A 24796-nucleotide genomic window follows, 5' to 3' on the forward strand; every position below is an offset into this window, starting at 1 on the left:
AATAATATATATATTATTAATCAGGCTTGAAGATAGTATCTCTATTAAACTGTTGACAATTCAACAACTACAGTTCAGTGATGGCGATATAATCAGGCTTGAAGACAGTATCTCTATTAAACTGTTCACAATTCAACAACTACAGTTCAGTGATGATGATATAATCAGGCTTGAAGACAGTATCTCTATTAAACTTTTGACAATTCAACAACTACAGTTCAGTGATGGTGATATAATCAAGCTTGAAGACAGTATCTCTATTAAACTGTTGACAATTCAACAACTACAGTTCAGTGATGATGATATAATCAGGCTTGAAGACAGTATCTCTATTAAACTTTTGACAATTCAACACCTACAGTTCAGTGATGGTGATATAATCAGGCTTGAAGACAGTATCTCTATTAAACTTTTGACAATTCAACAACTACAGTTCAGTGATGGCGATATAATCAGGCTTGAAGACAGTATCTCTATTAAACTTTTGACAATTCAACAACTACAGTTCAGTGATGGCGATATAATCAGGCTTGAAGACAGTATCTCTATTAAACTGTTGACAATTCAACAACTACAGTTCAGTGATGGTGATATAATCAGGCTTGAAGACAGTATCTCTATTAAACTTTTGACAATTCAACAACTACAGTTCAGTGATGGCGATATAATCAGGCTTGAAGACAGTATCTCTATTAAACTGTTGACAATTCAACAACTACAGTTCAGTGATGGCGTTTGAATTGGTAAGTAGTTGCTTTCTCACAGGACTGAAGATTCAAATGAATATCACGTCAAAATATGTCACATGACAATAAAGGGTAACGTCCAATGTTTCTCCTACGGCACGTGCGCAGTAAACACAATTTTCCTTTTCTTTAGTTTCATTCCCTCCTGATAGATTCCTTCTACAAGTCAACTGGTACAGCTAAGTCTTACTTTGACGGAACAGAGAATTAACTCTCTAATTCAGGTTAATTCAGTCTCTGTTCCATCATTTGTGTTCTTAGTGCTACGCGGCACAACATTTATATGTCTTACTTTGTTTCTTTCGCTGTAGTACGGCTCTCCTGTTGTTGTATTTTTTTAACGTGGGCATCCACGCAACAGGAATTTCTATTCTACTGTCCCTGTTGATGTTGTTAAGGTGAAGTCTTATCTGAATAGCCTCTTTGATACTGCAAGTGTACCAGTGAGGATCATGATCAATAAACTTAACCATGTTCCAAAGCGGTTGGTGTCCGGTGTTGTGGGCATGCTCTGAAACGGCGGAGGTCTGGGTACAGGCTAGTCAGATGTCTCGGTCGTGCTCCTTTACTCTGTCTTGCATTGATCTTCCAGTCTCACCGATGTAAACTTTGCCGCATTCACAGGGAATCCTGTAAACTACGCCGTACTATTTGGCCGGATCAACAGTCTTTTGTTCTTACTAGCTCTTATCTAAGTGTGGATTCCGACTTGAAGACAGCGCATACGCCTTGTTGGTGAAGCGGATGGAGGGATGCTGATTGTTTAGATGCTGTGAGAAGTTATCGACGTCTTCACGATCCAGGAAAGTAAAGGTGTCTTCAACGTAGCGTTTCCGGATCCTTGTCTTGTAGGATGATGAGTTTACAGCCTGTTCTTCAAAACTCTTCATGTAGAGGTCAGCAATAACAGCGGAAACCGGCCTCCCCGTGGCTGCCCCTTCTTGTTGTTCGTGAATTGATTCATTATACTGGAAGTATGTGGATCTCAAAACGAAATTAAGAGGGTCGACGATTTGAGCAGGTATTAGCGCCGTGCGGTCTGGGAGGCTGGGGTCGTTCTCCAGTTTCTGCAGTGCGGCTTGTACAGCGGCGTCGATAGGGACATTTGTAAACAGGGACTATAAGTTGAAAGACACCATGACCTCGTCGTCCGATGCTCTACCGAGCTCAACACTTGACCATCTTTCTTATTCTTTACAAACCATGACGCTTCGACATTGCCGATTTTAGCAGTATGCAAGACGCGTGTCTATGAACTTCGTAATGGGCCTTGCTCACCATAGAGTCTCTGTAGCTCAACACTAGCTAGAGCATCGGAGCATCGCTTACCAGTCGTTTCGTACCCATGGATCTTTCGTACCCAGACTATTCGTGCCCAGGCTCAGACGTTTCGTACCCACTTTCGATCACTTCGTACCCAACTCTCTGGTCGATTCGTACCCAACAAATTATTACTCAAATGTTTAAAACAAACGTAAACATTTATTTCATTTATTCTAGTAATCGCAAAAAAGCTAATTTCTAATCACGGAAACATTAAAAAGTTATCTTTTAGTTAATACTCTTGAAAAATTGTGACTTAGTTGACCCATCCTAATATATTTTGCCTACCACCACGCAGCGCCTACTACTAAACGTACCTATTCTACTTAGTAAAAAAGCTAATTTCTAAATCATAGTAACGCTGAAAAGTTATCTTACTCTTGAACAACCGTGACCTAGTTGCCCTAACAGTAACTGACCTATCCTAATATATTTTTCCCATTATCACGGAGCGCCTATAAGACCAAACGTACTTATTCTACTTAGTAATAACTTGAATAAAAATCCTAGTAGTAAATACAAATAATGTCTAAGTTCAGTTCAGTGCATCACTGGCCTTTTTATATTGACACATCCTTTGAGCAGCTGCCTCAGTGACCTCTCCTTCTTGTTGAAAGCCTCCCAAAGTTCGATGAGCCGCCTCTGTACTTCGCGATAGGTGGACCTCTGCATTCGCTTAAGGTTAAGGTTGCGGCAATGGTCTTTAGCTTTGCTTAAGGTTGCGGCAATGGTCTCATGCGGAAGGAAGGGTAGTGTCATCAGTCGCCTGATGTAATCATTCGTAGCCCGGTCTCTCATATACGCAGTCTTAAGGCCTAGCTCTTGAACTGTTCTCCAAAGGGGCTGGTTCCAGTGGAAGGCACACCCCAACAACTGCACTTCCGGAAGGACTTTTCGAAATGCTCCCCACACGGCGCTCTCGAAGTCAGCGGTAACCTGCTCCACGCTCGGGGTAGTTGGCAGGATCCTCAGCACCTTCTTTAACACCTTCTTGTAGTCACGCTTCCTTTTGCTGGACATCAGTACAAACGGCAGCGGGAACTTGCTTTGCATGGTCGTCTTAGCGGACGAAGGCATTAATCGTGAAGAGCTGAGTAAAGGGCGGACGACACAGTAAATGTTCCGTCGACGTACCACCGCTTGGCGTTACTTAACAGCGTTAGTTGCTCCTCAGTAGCGAAGATCAGATGTCGTTTTCCGCGGGTGTCGATATCTGCTTGAAGAAATCCCTCAGGGATACTAGACTCGTCCATGGTGAAGTCAAAGTCGACAGGATCTTGTGGTCGTTTTGACTGTCGGCAACGATTGGCGGCTCTAGCTAAATGTTCGGGTCTGGCTAAGGTAGCGCGAGCGTGCATCTTAATTGTTTTGCGATTACTAGGATAAATGAAATAAATGTTTATGTTTGTTTTGGACATTTTGTGTCATAATTTATTGGGTACGAACCGACCAGAGGGTTGGGTACGAACTGATCGAAAGTGGGTACGAAATGTCTGATTCTAGGTACGAATTGTCTGGGTACGAAATATCCATGTGTACGAAACGACTGGATACCGGAGCATCGGAGCGCGGAATCCGAGGTTCGATTTCTCATGGAGACTCAGAATTTTTTCTTTGTCCCATGTTTGCGACTAGACGAAAATCATCTTTCTATATTTCTTTAGCGAGCTCAAAACTTACCATCTTTCTTATTCTTTACATACTTTAGAATTAAAAGAAATTGTGCAACTGGCACGAGAAATTTCCCGCATTTAGCCCAATGTTAATAATGTTGTGGTATTTTGTACCGACAAACAACTGTTCAAGACATTATCAGTCAGAGTAATACATGTTTTGAGCTCCTAGCTAGTTATTACTTGCTGCACACGTTTCATCTTTGGTGTCACCATAGTTAGTGCAGGTGACTAGTCAGGAAAATGGGCACAAATCAAAGATAAAAAGATCTTTGGAGCTTCCTAGCGGTGCATGATCTTTCATTTCTCTCTTTATTCAATGTCACTGAATAATTTATGGGAAGTTTCTATTCAGTGATCATTTTTCTCTTTATTCAATGTGACTGAATAATTTATGGGAAGTTTCTATTCAGTGGTCAGTTAGTTTAACATCGTTGCAATGCTAGTGTGAGATATACAAAGTCAGGTCCAAAAAAAGTAACAAATCAAATACTTAAGTTGCTTTGACAAAGGGCTGAATGCTCGATGGCCAATTTACATTACCAACTCAGTTGATAAATCAATATAACCTTATTATGCTCTCCTACCGACGCAGCATCACAGTTTCTTTAGAAATTTATCTGCTTTGTTCAAATACCAATGTAATCTGTCAGTTTTCCTAGTTGGTCCACAAAATGTACACAAAACTTAAGACCTAAAATTGTCAACAGTTTTCTCTATTATAACGGCTGTGCAGTTCCTCAGATGGGTTATGCCTACGATGATATTCCTATTATTCACAGTATTGTATTCTGTTTCTAGATCCAACGTATACATTTCATTCTATTCAAATTTCATGATAAACTTTTGATTCTTTCTATGCATGAATGCATGTACTCAATTCTAATTTTGAAGTTTTTTTTGCCACTCCTCTCAATCGTGACAGCTGCACTCACTTATGATTGGGCTGACATGATTCCCTGAGCTAAATACATACGAGTGTAAAGATTCTTAAGTGTTCAACCATTACAGTTCACGTCACCCGTGGTTTCATCCTTCCATGAACTTTCTCAAAATCTGCTACAATTGCTTTCCAGGCCTGATCATTACACAGTACATCTAATGCTGTCATGGCCATGACTTTAGCTTGAATAACTGCCCTGTCATGAGCTTCTGTCCTCCCTGATGCTGCAGTAAACTCATGAGTGTGATTTGCAGCAGATGTTTCAATGTCAAAGTATGGATGAATGGAAGGTTTAACATGTGACACATTTCCCATGTCTGTGGAACCAAATGATGCCTTTGCTTGTTCTTCACGTGGTGGAAATGTTAGGCCAAAGTCCTGTGCATTCTCTCCATAAAGCTCTGCAAGGTGTTCATTAGTTGCCATGTTGGAATAGAACATAGAATCCCAGTGAATGTCCACTGTACAACCTGCAGTAACACGAACAAAACAAAAAACTTTCACTCAAAAATTCAACTCTGGACAAACAATTTTAGAAATTTGAGACAATAAAAGTAAAATAAGACTAAGTTACAGAAAGAAATCTGTCCATTAAAACATATTCAAAAATTACTCTTTAGTATCTCTGAGTGAGAAATACCACTGCATTATAGCAGACTGGTCTAGAAATAAAGGTTTAAGCCCAGGTAAGGTCATTGTGTTTTGTGGACAAGATATTTCACTTGAACACTGCCTCTCTCTAACCAGGTTTAAAAATGAGGACTGATAAACTGTCACAAAGCATGACGAAACATTTGGTGAGGGAGGGGAACCTGAGGTTGACTGGCAAGGGGAGGGGAATAGCAATAACCCCTCTTTTAACATGGAAAACACTTGAAGATACTATATATAGGCTTCTGTTTTGTGGGCCACTAAGTCTTTGCTTGAACCATGTATCTGAGTTCTTTATTTCAGAGATTTGCACAAACTGAGACAAGTTTAAAGACAATTCAACTCTTTCAAAAAAATAACTATATAAACAAAACCATGCTATCAAGCTAGTTTACTTCTGAAAAAAAAGAACACATCATTTGTCCTAATATGGACTAATCTGAGACAGCAAATTGTAAGGATTATAATTATATAATTAACACACCAGTGGCTTGAGAAGCAGCCTCAAAACATCTATGTGCTTTGCTACGTAAATCCATTAATTCTTCCTCAGTGGGAGCTCTCACATAATATGCTAATGAAGCCTTTTCAGGAATAATGTTTGGCTTACTTCCCCCATCTGTGATGACACCATGCAGACGCCATGTTGGTTTGAGCTGCTGCCGCAACACACTGACAGCATTGTAAGCCATGATGGCAGCATCCAATGCATTAACACCCTCCCAAGGGAAAGCACTTGCATGGGAAGATACTCCATGATATGTGACCTGAACAGCTTGCATTGCCAAGCATGTTGGATAAATACAGCTAAAAGATTTAGGATGAGCCATCAAACAAAAATCCACCTCCTCAAAGCAACCATTTTCAATCATTTTAATTTTGCCTCCGCCACCTTCTTCTGCTGGAGTTCCAAGAACTACAACTTTCCCCAGGTCTTGCTTGACTACATCAAGTGCTGCCTTCACACCTGAAGTTAAATAGAAATATCATTTCTTACACACTGTAATACACTGTACATACATACATACATACATACATACGTTTATTGCAACTCCCAAGCTGGGTTTTTCAGTTACAAAGCCTACATTAAATTATTGTAATATTATAGTAACATTTATTTAGTAACATTATATATATATATATAACAAGTTAAAAGGCCTCGAGCCAACAGTGACGCCGCGCCAGAAGGATCCAAAGGGATTCACAGTCCAAACCTCGATAAACAGTAGGAAAAATATTGTAGTACACGAGGACGGACAACTTCAAGCTAAGAAAGACATATACTCAAATAAAAAGTCTAAGAAAGTTTAATAAAATACGTTTTGGTCCGAGACCTTCATCAGTTGTAATACAATGACTTACAAATTCCTTAAATAGATTTATATAGGGCGTGATGACACATATAAACAAACAGTAATTACTATGTGAAAAATGATCACAATAAAAAGAAATGGAAAAATTGTCGAATCCACTGAAAATGTTAAGCAGCCAGTGGTTACCCTTCCAAATTAGTGGATGACCAGTTTCGTAAGGCCTCTACCATACCTAGAAGTCATCTACTTAGGACTCATGCCAGATCTAAGAGGAAATTATTCCAACTTGTGACCACATTTACTCCAAATTTACCTGATGTAAGTCGCATTATTAAAAAACATCTGGGTATTTTGTCCAATCCCAAGTTAAAAGAGCTTTTTCCTTCAAATTCCATCATAGCATCCTTTTGCAGATCTATAAACCTTAAAGAATTGTTGGCGCCATCCCATTATGGCCCTAACATTGAAAGCGAAGGGATTGCTGAGGTCAAGGGATGTTTTAAATGTAATAGAACAAGATGCGATCTTTGTCGCAACTTCTTAGTTGAATCTAATTCCTTTTCAAGCTTTCAAACAGGCAAGAGTTACAAGATACGATCGAAATTCCTGTGATTCTAAGAACATAATTTATTTGGCTTCATGCAAGAAATGTCGCCTACAATACATTGGTTCCACAACAAATGACTTTAGAGTTAGATTTTGCAACCACAAGTCTGCTATGGTCACTAGGAAAAAAACCTGTGAAGTAACAAAACACCACATGATTTAAGCGATTTCTCATTCTAATGCATTGATCAAGTGCAGGCGACAGTAAACAATTCAGGTAACATCGAGAAACTTCTAATTACCAAAGAAGCATATTGGAGCGCACAGTTGTTCTCTCTGGCACCCTTCGGCTTGAATAAGTGCCAGGAATTTCACTCCAAAAAAAGAATAAACTATAATTAATGTGTAGAATTTTTTCAAATTGGGCAGGCATCAAAGGTCCCAGTCTCAGCATTGATTGGGAATTTTAGTACAATTCTTGCCTTTCAAGTCAACACTGGCTGCTTAACATTTTCAGTGGATTCGACAATTTTTCCATTTCTTTTTATTGTGATCATTTTTCGCGTAGTAATTACTGTGTTTGTTTATATGTGTCATCACGCCCTATATAAATCTATTTAAGGAATTTGTAAGTCATTGTATTACAACTGATGAAGGTCTCGGACCGAAACGTATTTTATTAAACTTTCTTATATATGTCTTTTTTAGCTCGAAGTTGTCCGTCCTTGTGTACTATATATATATATATATAAGTAAATCTAAAGCTAATACAATATAAATACAAAAGGCCAGTACACGTTAAAAACACTAGTGAACTAATACAAAAATTACACAAGAATAGAAGATAGAAACAATTCATCTTTGCACAACATTTCCATTAAAGAGCGCATTCAGTAGGCAGAACTTAAAGGCATTTACATTCTTAGCTGCTTTTAAGTCCTTTGGGAGGTTATTCCACAATTTGCATCCACAATAGGTGAATGCATGTTGCCCAGAGGACAGGCAGCATCGTGGGATGTGGAGCAGATTACATGATCTTGTTACCCTACTGCGAATACGAGATCGTGGGACAAACGTGTTAGCCACATATTCAGGAGCTAAATTATTTACACATTTAAATACCATTACAGCATCATTGAAATAAAGTCTCTCCTTAACAGTGAGCCAATTAAGAGATTTTATGCCTTGGGAGATGTGGTCAAGAGTTTTCCTGTCCAAATGGTTGATGATTGATGCTACTGATCTGTGCTAGTTTGAAAATACAGTTAGAAGTAGTTTTAGCAATATGATCGTTATATGTTGAAGACTGGTCGATGTAGACTCCAAGGTCCTTTGCTACAGGGACTGGTGTTATTTCCTTTCCCAAGAGTGAAATTGACGTTAGAGGCAATTTCCGCAGTAGTTGAGGAACACCAACTAGTAAGATTTTAGTTTTAGCTGGGTTTATTAGAATGAATTCTGACAGCACCATCGGCAGATTTCACTCAAGTCTTTGTTCAGATAGCCAAATACACGAGCGATGTCAGTTGAGCGAAAGGATAGGTATAATTTACAGTCATCGACGTAGCACACAGATTTGCAGTGGGTTGGAACGGACAAGAGATCATTTACATAGATGGTAAATAACACAGGCCCCAGGATAGAACCCTGAGGAACTCCGTATTTAAGAGGGAGCGGGTCTGAGATAGCATCCCCAATGTGCACTCTCTGGCTACGACCAGACAGGTAATTATGAAACCACTCCAAGCTCGAAGAGGCAACACCTATACTCTGTAACTTCTCAAGGAGAATATCATGTCTGATACTATTGAATGCCTTAGACATATGAACTGTATGAACAACAAATAAACACAGTCAAAAGTGAGGTTGTTCAAAAGAGTTAAGACTGATGGACAAAAGTGACAAGGAAAGCAAAATTACAGACAGCATGATACTGCTTTGAGCAGGGCTCAGCTTTCCACCTTCATGAATCTGAGTTTGAATTAAAAAATATAAAAACGATCTTCCCTATGTGCAGAGACAAATTCTCTATTCCTGATTGATAACAGCCACTGATTTCAAATTTCCCTTCCAACAAATCAAAAACTACATTGTTTCCAAGGAGGGGAGGGGGGGGGGTTATCTTAGCATCGTTGTTTGAAGGTAACACATCTACAAAAACTCTCGTCCCTACCATTATCCATACCACAATATCAAGGCAGTAGAAATCAGTAAAAAAAAAATATATGTACTGGCTCGTGCAATACATTGTGTCAGGAAAGAGGAACTAGTCAAGCTCCAATATCATGGATACGTTGAAGCCTGAGAGCTACAAAATCAAATTCTATCTAAGGCCCAAACTTATTTCGAAAACAAAGTCGAAGAGCTCGCGGGAAGCCCACAAGTGTTACACATAATTCGGCGATTTTTACTCACCCAGGGCGGCACCCACTCCAACCTCAGCGATCAGGTTATGTCCACAAGCATGTCCTATACCGGGTAATGCATCATACTCACAAATAAAGCCTACAATTCGTCTGGTACAGCGACCACTGACTGCTCGGAATGCGGTATCCAGGGTATGATGGGGTGTCACCTCGAATCCTTTATCATTTAAGAATTTAGTTAACACTTCATGAGCATAATTTTCTTGGTAACAAAGTTCTGGCTTTTTCCAAATCTTTTGGTTCAGTTCATAAAGTTCAGACGCCAAGTTGTCTATTGTACGAAGGGCCACATCTTTTAAATTCCTCAAAGCCGCCACCGCCGCCATATTTTGACCTCGTTTTCATGATTCAAAAGACTCACACGAGGGAAGAAAGGGAAAGGAGGTCAAAGTCAAACTTTGGGTGAGTTATTCCAAATTAACGGTTTAGTCTACTGGTTGCCATCTACGAACCAGCATCACACCCAAGTTTCCCAGCAATAAATTCAGGGCATTACATCGGATGCATCTTGGAATTTCTCTTGCAAAATCTAATTTACATGACTTTATGATTTTCAAATGTTTTCCTTCTTTAATTTAATTACATAGTCAAAATACATTTCTCTTTCAAAGGGACCTGGCCAGGGGGATTTTTCCTTACTAAGCAGATAGATATAGAGCAAGATGGTATGATTTTTACCCCCTGCTGGTCTGAAGTCATGTTTTAACATGAACAATCAGGGTATAAAATAATGAAAGATTTAGTTCTCTATTGTGACTAGTTTGCCATTGATATAAATATTTTTCTTGTAGAAATTTGACTCTGATCTCAAACAGCTTAAGGTAAATCAATTTATTACATCAATTCATTACAAGTAGGGAAACAGACCCTAACCCAGTCCCTCTTCCTCCCTCGTGTGTGTATTTCAGCTGTATCAGACAAAGACTGAAAACATTTTTAAAAAGGAGCAATACTGTGAATGCAATTTGAGTTCTCTCAGGAACCTCTGAATAATTTTGTACAATTGAATTCTGTGTATCACACGAGACATTTTTCAATCAATGCATCTCTTGCAACAAATGGCTCAAACATGAAATTTTAATTACCATTCAGTGAGAATAATTGTAAGGTTGAAGCTCCTTCTTGCACAAACTTAGAAACACAAAGTTTTAAACCTAGTTCATTTGATTTTTGTGGCTACACTTATCATGGAGACACTTGATTTTCAATAAAAGTTTGCACAGAAAAAACAGAGCAAGAGTAAATTCCACACAACACAATACATCCAATGGCCTGGAGGCATTCTCCGAGTCTTCACTAGCGACCACATCAAAGACCTAACATAACATGCAAAGCTGTTGTTTAACAAAACAATTTGCACTCACATTTATACAGTAAACGAAAATTACATGATTGATGGCCTCAAGATGGAAAGAACACCACTGTTCTTTATTGCTTTTGCCACTGAGAATTAATAAAGCCATCTCTACATGCCCCCCATGCAATATCTCAAAGGAAGTCTCTTAATACCCAATAAAAAAATTCACAACAAAAAAGGTTTGATGCCTTTTAATCACACCATTCTCCCTTTAATAAGTGTGCACTGACAACAATTATTAAACCGAGGTTGTTTTAAATCAGCATGTAATCGGCACAAGTATTCAAATTTATGTTTATACCACAAGCTCTACATCGAAGTAAAACAGAAATATTATTTCCACTGCCTCCTCGTGATGCCGATAGTAAAAACCTTTCCTGGTGTGAAAAGTTTGTGAGTACTTGCTGATTCAAAAATTACACTGTTACAGTAAATTTGCTGTAATAAACAATCATTTTATGTACACTGGATGCACTACTGTAGAATAGTTTTGTTGAAAAGGAAGAATGGTGTGAAACAGAGGATGACTAACACTTAACAGTTACCTCTGCTTAAAATGACATATCATACATGTATATAATTTAATTAATAAATGTTCTGGGGTTCATAAAGACCTCTTGAAATGTAATACTGGCTATGAACAATTTGAAACCATCATTGGTGATCAAAGAAAATGTCTGGAGGCATTGTTGTAATATATGGCACAAAATGCTTCCCTCAAACACATGGCCTGTAGTTGATGGGATCTGTACTATACATTAAGCTAATAAGAAAACAAAACTGACACTAGAAGTTAAGGTATTGGTTGAATGAATGAACAACTTCACAACGCGGTGTCCACTATGACGAGTTTCAAGAAAATTATGTCAAAAAGGAATTGAAACTGCTTTAACTCTAGAATGCCCAAATAGCTCATAGGGACAAGTTTAAAATGCCTCTGGACAAAGTGGTTCCTTGGAAGAGTTCTATTTATTGATGTGCGCACTGCACACGAGGTCCATGGCCTGCTTCATCATCACTTCCATCCTCATAGGCTTCCTTCCTCTTTTGACTGTATCTTGGATCAAGTTCCATGAGGTCGACTTCCTCAGCATCCTCAACTGGTGATGGTTGTTTGGGCCGACTGGGAAGTAATGATTCTAGTAACTGGAATGAGAAAAAAAAGGAACAATACCTTATGTTTCATTGCATAGTTGCCCAAAAGACAACTGAACAGTGATTTTAGTACAATGCTCCAGAACTGTTATCTTGTACAAGGTAAAGAGGAAGTGCATTAACCCATTAACGGCTGCAGCTTTTGTGAAAAACTGTGTTTTGAAGCTAGTCGAGCAGATTTTGGGTCACTGTTGTGGTTTTAAAAGCTCAAACTTACCAAAAACCCATTGACAGCTCATACACTCGACGGCCTTTCTAGCCAAATGCAAAATGGCAGCCAGAAAATCTCGGGCACACACAGAAAGCAAAATTTCTCTTTCTCCAGCCCTTTTTTTCCCCTCTCCTCGCTTGGTGGAAATTTAGTAGGCTTCATTTTGGTGTAGAGATTTTGTAGGAAACTACTCCTTATTTTCAAACCACATGCTCAGAAAGGTAGGTGGGTAATGGAACAAGATTTTTGTGCAGATTTTCAGGTCAAAGTTACATGGTTTTTTGGCTATTTCTCCAATCTCCTTCACTCAATTCTGGTATCATTTGTAAGATATTTTCAACCTGTTCAAGTACGTGCTCAAAGTCGTGCTCTAGGGTTAAAAGTGATGACGTCACAAGGCGTAGAAAGGGTGTGGGTCCACATGGGCGCATACGGGCGCACTGGACGTCAATAGGTTAAAAAACATTTCTCCAGGATAAAGTTGATTACATGCAACTAAGCTTGTGACTTAAATTTAAAAAGTTAAGCTGAAGTTGACATTGGGAGAGAAAAAAATAAAATAACACACTCAACCATCACTTGCCTCGAATTGTTACATGTATGAACTCAAAACAATTATTTCAACTATTTGTTTATGTTGAAGAGCTTATTATAAATAGCTTATTTCATTTAAATAAATGTTGCCATTTGATAAAAATCACACCATAAAAATGTACAGATATTTCCTTCCACAAATATTGCTTTTTCACTGAGAGAGCAATTTTTACCTAACAGTAGATTTGAGTTTCCACTGACTAATGGAGGCCACTGAAAAGTCTTGGAGAACTTTTCTAAGTGATACCTGCTAATGCAGTGCACTAAAAACCCTGCAATACCACTGATTGTTACATTTCTACATTATGATTTTTTTGGAAATTAAGGATGCCAATACCAAATAGAACTAGATCTAGAATGGTAAAAAATCTTGAAAAATAATGTTGATCACAAAAAAAAGGTACTCACAGAAATTTTGTCACCCGGGATGAAATTGTTTGGAGGAAATTCAATTTCAAATTTAACATAAAGATTTCCCTTGTCATAGGGTCTTCTGTAAGCTGGCATGCCCTCTCCAATAACACCTCTTATGCAACCTGGCCATAGAAAAATACAAAAAAATAGTTATAATATTACCAAAAAGGAAAGATTCAAGATGAATCAACAATATTTGTACATTGATGTACTAAATTATCATTGTCTAAAAAGAAACATAGCTGATACAATCACCATTCAAACGCATCAATGACAATTGATAAATGGAAAGACAGAGACAAATGGTTGGAAATGCTATTTCAAAAACTAACCTGGTTCAATAACCTGTCCAGCAGGGTATTTTACAACTAAATTTCTTTTATCCAGATGCTTGATCACCATATGGAAGCCACACAGAGCTTCTGCCAGATGAATTTTCTTTGTCATAAACAAATCATCACCCTGACGTGTAAACAATTCATGATCTTTCTGTTGTAGCACCAGAATAACATCACCAGGTTCAACACCAGGCTGTATGAAAGAGAAAACCTTTGAATAAGCACAAATCCTTACCAACACCAAGTGGCAGACACAAAATCCCTTCACGTGTTCTTTTATTTTTTTTTTCCTAACCATTTTCACAGCATTACTGCAGTAGGGTAGGACTATAACGGAACATATGCGAACCATGCCAGTAGTCCACCTAATAAATCTCACCCATCCCACCCCAGGGGAAGACATCCATCACACAGTAATCTCGTGCGTGGGAAATTAACATTTCCTACCCCCTAACCCTGTAGGAGACGGGACCTCCATTTATTCGTCCCTATCCGAGAAGACTAGAATATCTAACCATTTCTTGATGCTATAGCAAGGTAGCATATTCTTCTCAATTATTTTAAGACCTTCAGTGTTGGTCCGGCCGGGGCTTGAACCCTCGACCTCCCACACAACAGTCCAGCGCTCTATCCATTGAGCTAACCAGGAGGCAGTTTTAATGCTGCACGCAAGAGGATGAGATATCAAAGCCATGATAAAAATAAGTAGCATTGCCCAAAATAAGAAAATAATGTACAGATGCAACTTGTCAGGTCTTAACCACAAATGAAACATTTAGCTTCAACTCTTGATTCAGTTTGAGAACCTTCAAAAACTGCACACTTATTTGAATGTTCTTTTGAGCATTTGTACAGAAAAAATAACAAATAGTAAAAAGACTAGATTTGCTTTATTGGTAAACATCAATCCAGTTATCAGCCTTATTGCTCACCTCCTGGTCTCCCTCTCCTCTAAATGTTATTTTTTGACTGTCATTCATACCCTTGTCTACATGAACCTGCAAAGAGCCAAGACAAATTTTGAGATACAAGGCTCACTTTTATATCTAATCTTTTCTTATGGTATGTGGTGAACCATAATTCAGTACTTTACCTCTAATATCTTGCTTTCTTTGATAACTTTTTTCCCCTGGCATTTTTTACACCTGTCCTTAGGATTGAGTACTTCACCTGAAAGCAAGCATATGTGATTGAGGAATGAGTTAAAATTGATCAAATAATTCACATCTGAACTAGCATTCCATCTTGGAATAAGCATTCCATCTACTGATTTAAGGCCACCTTAAAGGGAAAGTATGGTCTAGAAAAAACTTATCTCCATTGCAAGACTTTTTCCTCAGTAGTTCGAAAATAACGGCCATTTTATCCAGTTTGCTTTGTGTTAGCGACAAGAGCGCTTCGAAGTTACCCATTTTTACCACTTTCGTGGTTAGAAAAATGCCATCTTGGATATTACGTCATTATGACGTACCAATAATCAAACTTGTTCGGCGCTTTGTCCTTGTTGACATGTTTGACTTTTCTTTTGAAAACAATTTCTAATACTTCTAATAGTTGAAATGAGTTGAACTGTCATGTGGTTGAATGTGAAAATACACACTAAGATTCAAAAGGAAAAGGTGTAAGCCTCCACAAGCTACTGGAAAGAGAAATAGTAAAGAAAAGTTAGCCGGCAAAAACAACCCGTGACGACGGCTTGCCGAACCCTTCAAAACCTCATAACTACCAAAACAAAGACTTCCTGTGAGATATACAAACATGTAAGTTTTCCTTGTTGACCTTCATTGCGAACTGAAAGCTTTGCTTACCTTTTCCATATTCAACACAAATTTCAGTTAATTATTCTATGAATTTTTTACAAACCATTTTATTGTAAACGAATAAATTGAAGCTTGAAATGGTGGTACACCGTGTGTAGTAAATTCTCAGTCGCCACCCTTGACCAAAGCCGATTTTCAACATCATGCGCTTTTCCGGCAAGCAGTGTATAAATATATCTTTTTTTTCTAAGTCTGTTATGAGTCCACTGAGTAAATTTTCTTTTCCCCGCCAATCACATTCCCTTGCAAAAAATAACTAAATGATGTTTAAACATTGCTAGCAAACAATCGAGACAGACACGTTTGCGACAAATACAAATTATCTTTCATCAGGCAGGCGTCCACATTTTGCTATATCGTATCGATTGGACGCGATAAAAATAATGTGAAAATATTCATGTCTTCCAACCAACTACTGCAGTGCTTATGCTTTCAAAAGAAATCAAAAGTTTCATTTTAGCTTCAGTAATGTTGAGGTAGTTTCTAATGTAAACACTGTATGATAGAGGTGACTTTCTAACGCACATCAAGAGTAACAAGCTTTATTTCTCACAAGTCGCAACATTTCAAACATTTTAGAATGAAAAATACTGCATTGAAGCTAATTCTAAGCAATAAAGATAAATAACACCATTGCAAATTAAAGGTTAATGCTTAATCAAACAAAATTTAATTCATAACAATTAACTTCTGCCTTTGTCTGCATTAATTTTGGCAATTAATAAGTGTTTCTAATCAGTTTTGTCAGTGTTTTAATACGCATACAAAGAATGATATTCAAGTCTATCATTTCTAAATTCTTACAAGCCAACTGGGGCTGTTCTTTGTTCCAAATGGCTCGTGTTAAGTTATACACTGAAGCTGGGTTCCTGTGACTGCAAAAATAGTCTCATTCCAAGGTAGCAATGTGAAATGAATCCGTGGCTGGGCACTGCAGTCTTCTTTAGCAAAATCACTACCACTCCACAGCTTGGATTTGATTGAGGAAAAAACCCTTGCCTTTCAAATTGATTCGATGTCCTAGTACATTTAATTCTTAGGAGGTTACATTCTCGTTTTCTGTAGGTTTCTCTTCACAGTTGCCACAAGCATAGTTAGTAGAGGGGACCTCTACTAACTATGCCGCGAGAGAACAACTCGCGATTTCCCAGACGTGAGCTACTGAGCGGGTCGACGTTTCTTCTTGAAATTCATTTTCCTGATGATCTCTCATCTCTCCCCAACAGAGGTATCTCCTTCCCCTGAATACTAGCCATCTTTCGTTTGAAACAAATGGATGTATTACATCCGCTAGGCTACATTAAAATCCAAGTCGAGAATTTAATGAGTGGCGCCCCTTGCCGCTGTTTTTCCTTTTTACATCTACTTCAACAGGGATATAATTAGCATGCTTGGCTATTGCTACATCACAACAACGATGGCAGATTTCAATTTGAAAATGTCGATTTTTGGAACACAATTGTTCGCAAGTAAAACGCTTTTAGCTCAAATGAATAGCCAGTTAGGACAATGCAAGCAAGGAACTTTTGATACAAGTAACCTTTTTCTCGACCGTACTTTCCCTTTAAATGAACTCAATCCAATTTTTTCCCAGTATTATGTGGTGTTGAGTATAACCTGTGTGCAATCAGTAGGAAGGCAGCATGGTAATTTCATCAAGCAAACCTGTCAGACTTTTAATTTAACCCATGGTTCTTCATCATTTTGCACAGTCATACAACAAACCAAAGTAACCAAGGTATATCTTAAAAATCTCAAGCTGATCATTACAACCATTCCCTTACCTTCCCCACTGCATTCATTACAGGTAGACTGCATCTGCTGAACCATTCCAGGACCAATTTGGCGAATAGTCACTTTTATTCCACGCCCTTTACACCCCTGACATGTCCGCACAGCTCCAGCTTTTCCACCAGCCCTGCAATACATGCATGCATGTTATCATTTGATTATTGCGGCAAACACTGTCCATGGACTCACAGACATTTGTGATTTTAATAGTAAGTATATGGGTAGTCCTCTGAGATTTAGAAAAAACTTGAAATATGTACAGGTAATAAAAAGCATTTCAGTTATTGCAAATGAAATTGCAATTACCGACAAGCTGCTGATAGTGTATGAACAAAGTTAAACAATGAGTACACTTACCCCTTACACACTGCACAGATCACATTCTTACTGAGTTGTAATTTGGTTGACTTTCCATTGTAAAGATCTTCTAATGTAACCCTGCAGAATCAAATGCAAAAAGTTAAATTTCAATGAAACACATACTCAAAATTAGTGCTCAAATTATATTGTGCACATCATAAGCCAGGCATAGTACTGCAAGGAATACTACATAAGATGTGTAATTTTTGCCAGCATTTCCTCTGACTCCACTATACATCCAATTTTGCATTTATGTTCTTTAGGAACATCAAGTGTTCACTAAGGTAGACAACAAAGAGGTCCACTTATGGAGAGAATAAAATGCTTTTTCTACTCAACCACGGCTGAAAACAGCATCAAATGCCTTGTGACTTACTTTATTGCTACTTATTTTCCAGGGAACTTAACTTTACAAACTGAAATGGGTATATTTAGCAGGACTTGGCAAAGAAAAGTATGAGAAAAGGAACTACATTTTGCCAAAATTGTCAAACTTTCTCTCATCGTTTGGCAACATTGTGCTTTCTGTCACTGCTTGCAAAGTGTATCAAGTTTTGCATTGTTAGTGTTCAAAAACATATTTACACAGATCTTTAATTCCATCATTTTTAGACAACTGCAAAAATATCAAAAATTAAGTCCTGCAGAATAAATAACAATAGGGTGATACCCAATGAGAAAAATATAAATCAAAACTTTACTTTAGAGGATGGAAAAGATCTTCTCCTCGCCTTCTTCTTTGTCTGAATCCTCCTCCACCTTGAAAACATAAAAAAAAAATTAACAAAGATCATTTACTACTGTTATGATTTGATGGACTTTGAAAGTACTCTTCTGACAGACATCTTTAAACAACCCAGCCACATTCACAGAAGTGCAAAAGACAAACATTATGGACGAGACAAAACCATTTCAAAGAGAAAGTTGCCTCTAAAATGGCTACTGACAACCAACTTAATTTTTAACTCCCAATGGTTATTTCTATGAACTGCAATAAAGTCTATTAGTTGTGTGGAAAAGTCACATGTGGAATTGTAATGTATTGACCACAACTCTCCATGACTAACACTGAAGGGCTGGGATTTAAATAAGTTTCATTAAATCCCCTGTTGGTGTCTTAGTGAGCAAAAATGATCGCCAACAGTAAAATTTTAGTCCCCAATTTAAAAGCTGCTACTTACTACAATGTATCTTGTATGAACTACTTAAAATTCTGCATCCACATCAAGAAAGAGGAACAGCATATGCACAATACACATATGTAAAAGAGTGAGGATACAGGGTTTAGAATTCAACAAACTTTGTTTATGCAAGTTTGCTTGCTTCCTTGGAAGTAAAACTAGACAATGAGATACTTCTGAACTTGAATAGTTTAACTTTTAACTTTAAATAGACAAAAATTCAGTCGCCCATGTGGCAACCAGAACAGAAGTTTTAGTCACTAGTAAGAAAATGTTATTTGCAATGGTGTCAGTATCGGTCACAATCTCAATCCTGCCCCTTGGGTGTAGATGAAAGGGACCAAGGTAAAGAGCTGGCTAACATATATAGGATGCTGCAGGTTTCATATCACACTCCTTTTTTTTTTAAGTTAAAAAATTTATCAAAAAAAAGAAAAAAAAGTCAATTACACCACACAAGTGACACCAGACAAAAGTTATCAATAGAGGTGAAGTGCAGTAAGTACATCAGTTTGCACAATGTTAAATTTTCTTGAAGTGTTGAAGACAACTGGCGAGGGTCAACAATTTAAGTAAGTTGAAAGAAATTTTTCTACCCAGTTCAACTACAATGTAACTGTGATTTGGTGGCCACTTATTGTGGAGAATTACTTTCAGGGCTGTTGTAGTAGCTTTTCACTTAACTGGTGCTTAACACCTGATGAAAAATATTAGCAGATTTGATTAAAAATATAAACAAATATGATCATGACCATACTACTAAGTTAAATCAAAGAAATTCAAAAAGATATGAAATACAAATATGAATAATTAGTTATTTGATTAATAAGAAAATATGTACTTAACTAATCTAAAATAATTGGTTTGAAATGCTTTCTTAAAATTGTACACCTTCTCAACCTTGTAATTGGCTGATATATCATTTGAAAGGGTTGTCATCGGGGAGTGGTGGCCATTGGGGGAAAGTTAACACAAGGATGGATGCCACCATAAGAAAAGTATCCCAGTTACACAGAGGTGGCTGTTATAAAGAACAAGCCGTAAGTGGAGGTTTCACTGTAAGGTTTCAATGTATAAATGAATAGCTGTGAACAATAACAAAAAATGACAAACCCCAAGTAAAAATAGAAAAATTTAAAAGCTCCTATTACTCAATTCAGAGGACAACTATACAGAAACAGAAATTTGGTGGAGATTCTTTAAGGCCACAAGGCCTGTTGAGAATCAGTGCACCTCAATACATATCAACCATAACAATAACTCTAGGAGACTGTATCTTAAGATTAAAGTAGCTTTTATTCCCTTCAGACCATTAAAGAAGACACAAATTTACATAAAAATTATTGGAAGTAAAAACACAATACTGAGTTCTTTCAAAGGCAGAACTACGTTGCTAAACAAAAATTTTGGTTTCAAGAGGAAATGATCAGGGGAATTTCAATTAAGAGCAAATAGCAAATTGTATATACATTATATAAAACTTGAAACCCGCTCCTAAAATTTAGCAGTTACACATAACTCATTTGTATTAAGATCTTGATCCTTCAAGGTTTCAATAACATAATTCTGAAAATTTCTGACCAAAAAATGGTGGACAAAGAAAAATATCAATAAAGAATGACCTCCAGAGATAGCTTTCATCCAGCAAAACCAATTTACAAATTCCCTGGATGTTCAGACAGACATGATGTTGCTTAAGCTTTTCCATATCTTACACAGCTGCAGTACAACTGTACATATGCATGTGTAACAAATATATTCCGTTAAAATTGCACTTTTGCTGCAGAACAATATTTGAACGAGAGAGAAATCATTTTGTCTTTGAATGTTTGTAACTACAGATTAGTGATAAAAAGTTGGGCTTCTTTAACAAATTAAATTTGATCCGTGATTTAGCAGAATTAATTATTATGTGTCAGAAGGTTAAAACAAAACTGTTGCTAAAAATAATGAAATGCTATACATGATTAAACTTCCACAGAAGAACTGATCTGCAAAGATCTGCTTAAAACATAATGGGGAGGTTTCATGATCAGTGAGAAAGTTCACAGGAGTTTTGTTATCTTAGCATGACAGAGCATAACTGAAGTACAGTTATTACAACTAATATTCAACTAAATCTAATCAAATTTAACAAAGATCACGTAAACTATGCTACAATTGTCTTTAGGGGACCTCAAAATCCTGACACATTCATAGAGGTAGTTACCTTGGAGACAAGGTATATTTGTAACATAAAGAAAAGCGTGTTCTTTTCAACAACAACAAAAAAATTCATCTGTAAAGGCCATGGTCATCAATTTTCCACAGATAGAAAACACAATAAGGTCTACTTTCTGAATGTATACATTATAAATAATGACACTTACAGCTATATTACTATTCCATAAAATAAGGTTATTTTTAGTAAACGTGGTTGCTCAACGAATTCATTTAAAGCCAAAATTATATTTAAAATGTGAGCTCATCTATACCCGTGTCTTCGATTTTTAACCCATTAAAGGGTAGAAATTTCGCGATAACTAAGCATTACAGAAATTCCCCCAGCTAATCAAGATAAAAGGATTATTCAATGACGTAGCAACCAAAAGGAGCCGAAAATTTGGATGGAATGTTCTTAATACATCACCGACCCAAAACTTGGGCTGATATCGAACTCGCGACACCAATATCTTTCTAAAAGACGACTTCATTCTGTCAATTGAGTGGCTTTAGTAAGGCATGGCCGAACGAACTTTTAATGAACACGATTTTCTCCAGAAAAATGTTACTGAAGCGTTACCAATTTGGTATTTACGACCTACCAGAGTCATGAAACGTCCACAAGAATTGTCAGTTTCTTTAGTTCTTAGCTTTAATCCACTTCCGGTAAAGTTGGTTTTTTTGGCATTTTCGTCCATTCTAAACATGCTTAGAGCAGTAAATGTTACGGCGCCAACACGATCAAAATATCGACTTACCGAACATTCCACCGCCAAAACCACCGAAAATATGCGACAAAAGATCGTCCATACCCCCACCTGAGGAAAGGAAAAAGGAAAAAGATGATAATATTATAAGGAAAGAAGCATGCTGATGCAAATCGAAGACAATTCAAGGTTCGTTTCAGCCAATGTAAAACATATCACGTTATGTTTCAAGTGGAAATTTAATAAAGAGCAATTTTTTGTTTCTGAGTATGAAAAGATCTGTCCAAATGCAGCCAATAGAAGGAATTAAACGGTGTCGAAATTACTTACCCATACCAGCGCCTTCGCGTAATCCTTTCTCTCCATATTTGTCATAAAGTTCGCGTTTCTCGGGGTTCGAAAGTACCTCATGAGCGAAGCTTATTTCCTTAAACTAGAGAAAAGAAGTTGACTTTAGACAATAGAAGGCAAAAACTAGTTCAAAACATGAACACATTCAAAGGCAACTAACTCACTCTATCGCCTGCGTCAGGGTTTTTGTCGGGGTGATACTCTTTCGCGAGCTTCCTGTAAGCCTAACAAATTTGACAATTTTGACAGAGTTAACGTTAAATAAATCGTATACGAAGCCTTCAAGTAATATTCTTAGTTTCATAAATCTTCCTAGTTTACCTTTTTTATCTCCACATCACTCGCATTCGGCGAAACAGAGAGAATTTCATAGAGCCGCGTGTCCGCCATATTGGGCAATAAAAGGCAACTGTTGTGTGACTAGCGACGATCTGATGACGTAATAATGCACGTGCTTGTACCCAGGCAGGCACGGTAGACGATGTAAATATCGTGTATATCGGGAATGGATGAGGGAGGAAGTCACGAAAAGAAATTTTGAGACGTGAAATATTCTTTGGCGTTGAAAAACACACAAAAGTGTTTCCAGTAAGGTCTCGTTCATTCGTTAAACTTTATGATCAGGTGTTTTTTCGCGTCTTTAATCCTATTTTTCGTTTCGTGCTGCTTGTATAGCTTTTAGCGCCATGTTGACAATTCTGAATACATCATCGAAATCTCAATGCTTTCTAAATGTCGATTTGGCCGGAGAAATCCCATTAGTAAATACTAGTTTGCGTCTCACGATCCTATTTTTTTGCAAAAACTTCGAAAGCATATTTATATTTAGGATTCCTTATTCGATCAGTTTGACGCGTGACTTTTTATACCAGGAAGACAAGCAAAAGCAACGAGTTCGTGTGAAAATGAAGTGGATTTGTCAAAGTGTTTGCTTTCTTAAAGTGCGAGGGAAAAGTGAAAAAAACTGAGGAGCACAGAGTAAACAATAATGACTGGCTTTTGTTTCCTTTTTCTCTGTTAATCGTTGTGGCCCAGGACAGCTGTGAATAATTCACAGCCATCGGGAATTCCTTGTCGATCTGCACGCAATTCAGGATCTATTTCCTTCCTCTTATACAAGAGATTTGCCCGTGCATGGGTTGTCAATTCAAAACATTGCTTAGTTTTTGTAAACGAAATGTGAAAATAAACCAACCAGAGCATCACATTTCACCCACACACAAAATTCGTCCTTTGTCGTAAAAGTTGTCGCTAGAAGAACTGCTCACATGATTGATTTAAATGGAATACAGAATTGAGATACAGGGATTAATTAACTGAATTTCAGAAAATGTTTTTAATAAAGAAATCACCATAGCCTTCACTAGAAAACAGAACCGGTGGTAAAATATTTCATTTAGAGTCTTCGTACCTTACGTGCAAGCGCCCATCGCCCAGGGTTTTTTTGAGGACCCTAGAGCTATCAAGGTAGGATCTCGTTAACATCAAGTTGATGGCATTGAAAAGTAAAATGGAAACTTTCATAGACATCCGCGACCCAATGAATAGACACTTGAACAGACAATTCAGAGAGCGCCTGAATTACCGCCATAGAAATTGAAATAATACGTTAAGATGCTGAACGAGAAAAGAAAACCTGATAATAGCAGATTGATGCTAAACGTTTTGAAATGCAAAGATAATGATTGTCGTATACAAGGTGATAAAACTCGGCGTTGGCACAAAAAGTATACAGGATGGAGATATATCGGTACTGATCAAACTTAGAAAAAACCGATCCTATAGCAACATATCATTCACAAAGATTTCATCGTTTTTGATATAGTGTCCTTTATATTTTTTGAAATGTAAAGAAAAAAAACAATATGCATAAGAAATGAAAATGAAAGAAACAATGAGAGTGTTGAGTTTCTTCAGACTGTAGATTCAGCGGCTAATCCATGGTACCCACGTTTTATGTCCCAGTCGCATAGCATGCAGTCATTATGATAGTGTCTGATAAGTTTTATCATATTTTTATTTTTTAAACCTTAAAAAAGGTTTCAAGGTATAGCGTAAGTGAACGCAACTGTTCCTACCGCGTTTTCTTTTCCTTTGAAATAGGTGAAAAATCTCTAGCCACGTGGGTTTTCAAGGGACTACCACAGAGATTAACTGTTCACTGAAATAATCCGTCGGCTATCAGGGCAGGAAGGAAGAGTTTCGATCTATTCTAGCACCGGCTTAAACAATACTTGGTTTTAAAACATGCATATAAAATTAACAATTATAAGTGACGCACCGCCCCGGGGCAAGTAAACGCGATCAGTCGTTTCAGAATAAGCGCGTCTCTGGCGCGTCGAGATAAAACACCTCGAAGATATCTCCCTTCATTTCACGAAAGGAGGCTTTCGAGAATTTCAATGAATAATGGGAGTACAAAATCTACTCTTTTACCGGCACAGAAAAGTATGGTTGTATTTTGGAATTGATTGCAGAATATATCTTTGTAAATGGTTGTACTCGGACGGAGAACAGAGCTTTCTATCTCCTTCCAAAGCAAATTGTCGGAGTAAGTTTGGCCAAAAATCAGTTCAAGTTTTTTCCCCTGCTGCTGTTGAAGAAATATCACCGTAAATAAAAAGTGTTAAAGAGAGGAATCTAAAAAAATATTTCTCGTGTCCACCATTAGATCATTACTCGATTTTCATTAAT

The 24796-nt window shown here is 37.5% G+C and overlaps 2 protein-coding genes and 1 pseudogene across 3 annotated transcripts; all 3 read right to left on the bottom strand.

The window, feature by feature from the left end:
* Positions 1 to 2487: 2487 nt before the first annotated feature.
* LOC111329557 (uncharacterized) lies at positions 2488 to 3514 on the bottom strand (annotated as a pseudogene).
* A 926-nt stretch (positions 3515 to 4440) lies between these two features.
* Positions 4441 to 9971, bottom strand: LOC111329590 (peptidase M20 domain-containing protein 2). Of its 2 annotated transcripts, none has more exons than XM_022934321.2 (3): positions 9611 to 9970; positions 5821 to 6303; positions 4441 to 5155 (listed from the first exon to the last, which is right to left on the bottom strand). In XM_022934321.2, exons 1-3 carry the CDS (start codon positions 9945 to 9947, stop codon positions 4755 to 4757), a joined length of 1221 nt encoding a protein of 406 aa, XP_022790056.2. In that variant the 5' UTR covers positions 9948 to 9970; the 3' UTR covers positions 4441 to 4754. The 2 variants fall into 2 exon arrangements, with proteins under 2 accessions (XP_022790056.2, XP_088608556.1); XM_088752430.1 differs by having other exon boundaries at positions 4603 to 5155; positions 5947 to 6303; positions 9611 to 9971.
* A 709-nt stretch (positions 9972 to 10680) lies between these two features.
* LOC111329543 (dnaJ homolog subfamily A member 2) lies at positions 10681 to 22575 on the bottom strand. The gene is made up of 12 exons (XM_022934274.2): positions 22424 to 22575; positions 22267 to 22326; positions 22082 to 22184; positions 21803 to 21862; positions 18363 to 18420; positions 17659 to 17739; positions 17295 to 17428; positions 14784 to 14860; positions 14623 to 14688; positions 13685 to 13883; positions 13347 to 13474; positions 10681 to 12124 (listed from the first exon to the last, which is right to left on the bottom strand). The coding sequence occupies exons 1-12, from the start codon at positions 22490 to 22492 to the stop codon at positions 11948 to 11950; spliced, it is 1212 nt and encodes a 403-aa protein (XP_022790009.1). The 5' UTR covers positions 22493 to 22575; the 3' UTR covers positions 10681 to 11947.
* Between the last annotated feature and the right edge of the window lie 2221 nt (positions 22576 to 24796).

This window comes from Stylophora pistillata, chromosome 3 (assembly GCF_964205215.1).
Source record: "Stylophora pistillata chromosome 3, jaStyPist1.2, whole genome shotgun sequence".
Taxonomy (NCBI): domain Eukaryota; kingdom Metazoa; phylum Cnidaria; class Anthozoa; order Scleractinia; family Pocilloporidae; genus Stylophora; species Stylophora pistillata.

What these genes read in the sequence shown, in the direction of transcription:
- LOC111329543 (XM_022934274.2), bottom strand. Translation starts at nt 22,492, where the DNA reads ATGGCGGACACGCGGCTCTATGAAATTCTCTCTGTTTCGCCGAATGCG. An exon ending in GTGATGTGGAGATAAAAAAG is followed by an intron (nt 22,327 to 22,423) that starts GTAAACTAGGAA and finishes CAAATTTGTTAG; the next exon opens with GCTTACAGGAAGCTCGCGAA. An exon ending in TCCCGGGTGACAAAATTTCT is followed by an intron (nt 12,125 to 13,346) that starts GTGAGTACCTTT and finishes TTCTCATTCCAG; the next exon opens with TTACTAGAATCATTACTTCC.
- LOC111329590 (XM_022934321.2), bottom strand. Translation starts at nt 9,947, where the DNA reads ATGGCGGCGGTGGCGGCTTTGAGGAATTTAAAAGATGTGGCCCTTCGT. An exon ending in TGGAGTGGGTGCCGCCCTGG is followed by an intron (nt 6,304 to 9,610) that starts GTGAGTAAAAAT and finishes ATTTAACTTCAG; the next exon opens with GTGTGAAGGCAGCACTTGAT. An exon ending in GGCTGCTTCTCAAGCCACTG is followed by an intron (nt 5,156 to 5,820) that starts GTGTGTTAATTA and finishes GTGTTACTGCAG; the next exon opens with GTTGTACAGTGGACATTCAC.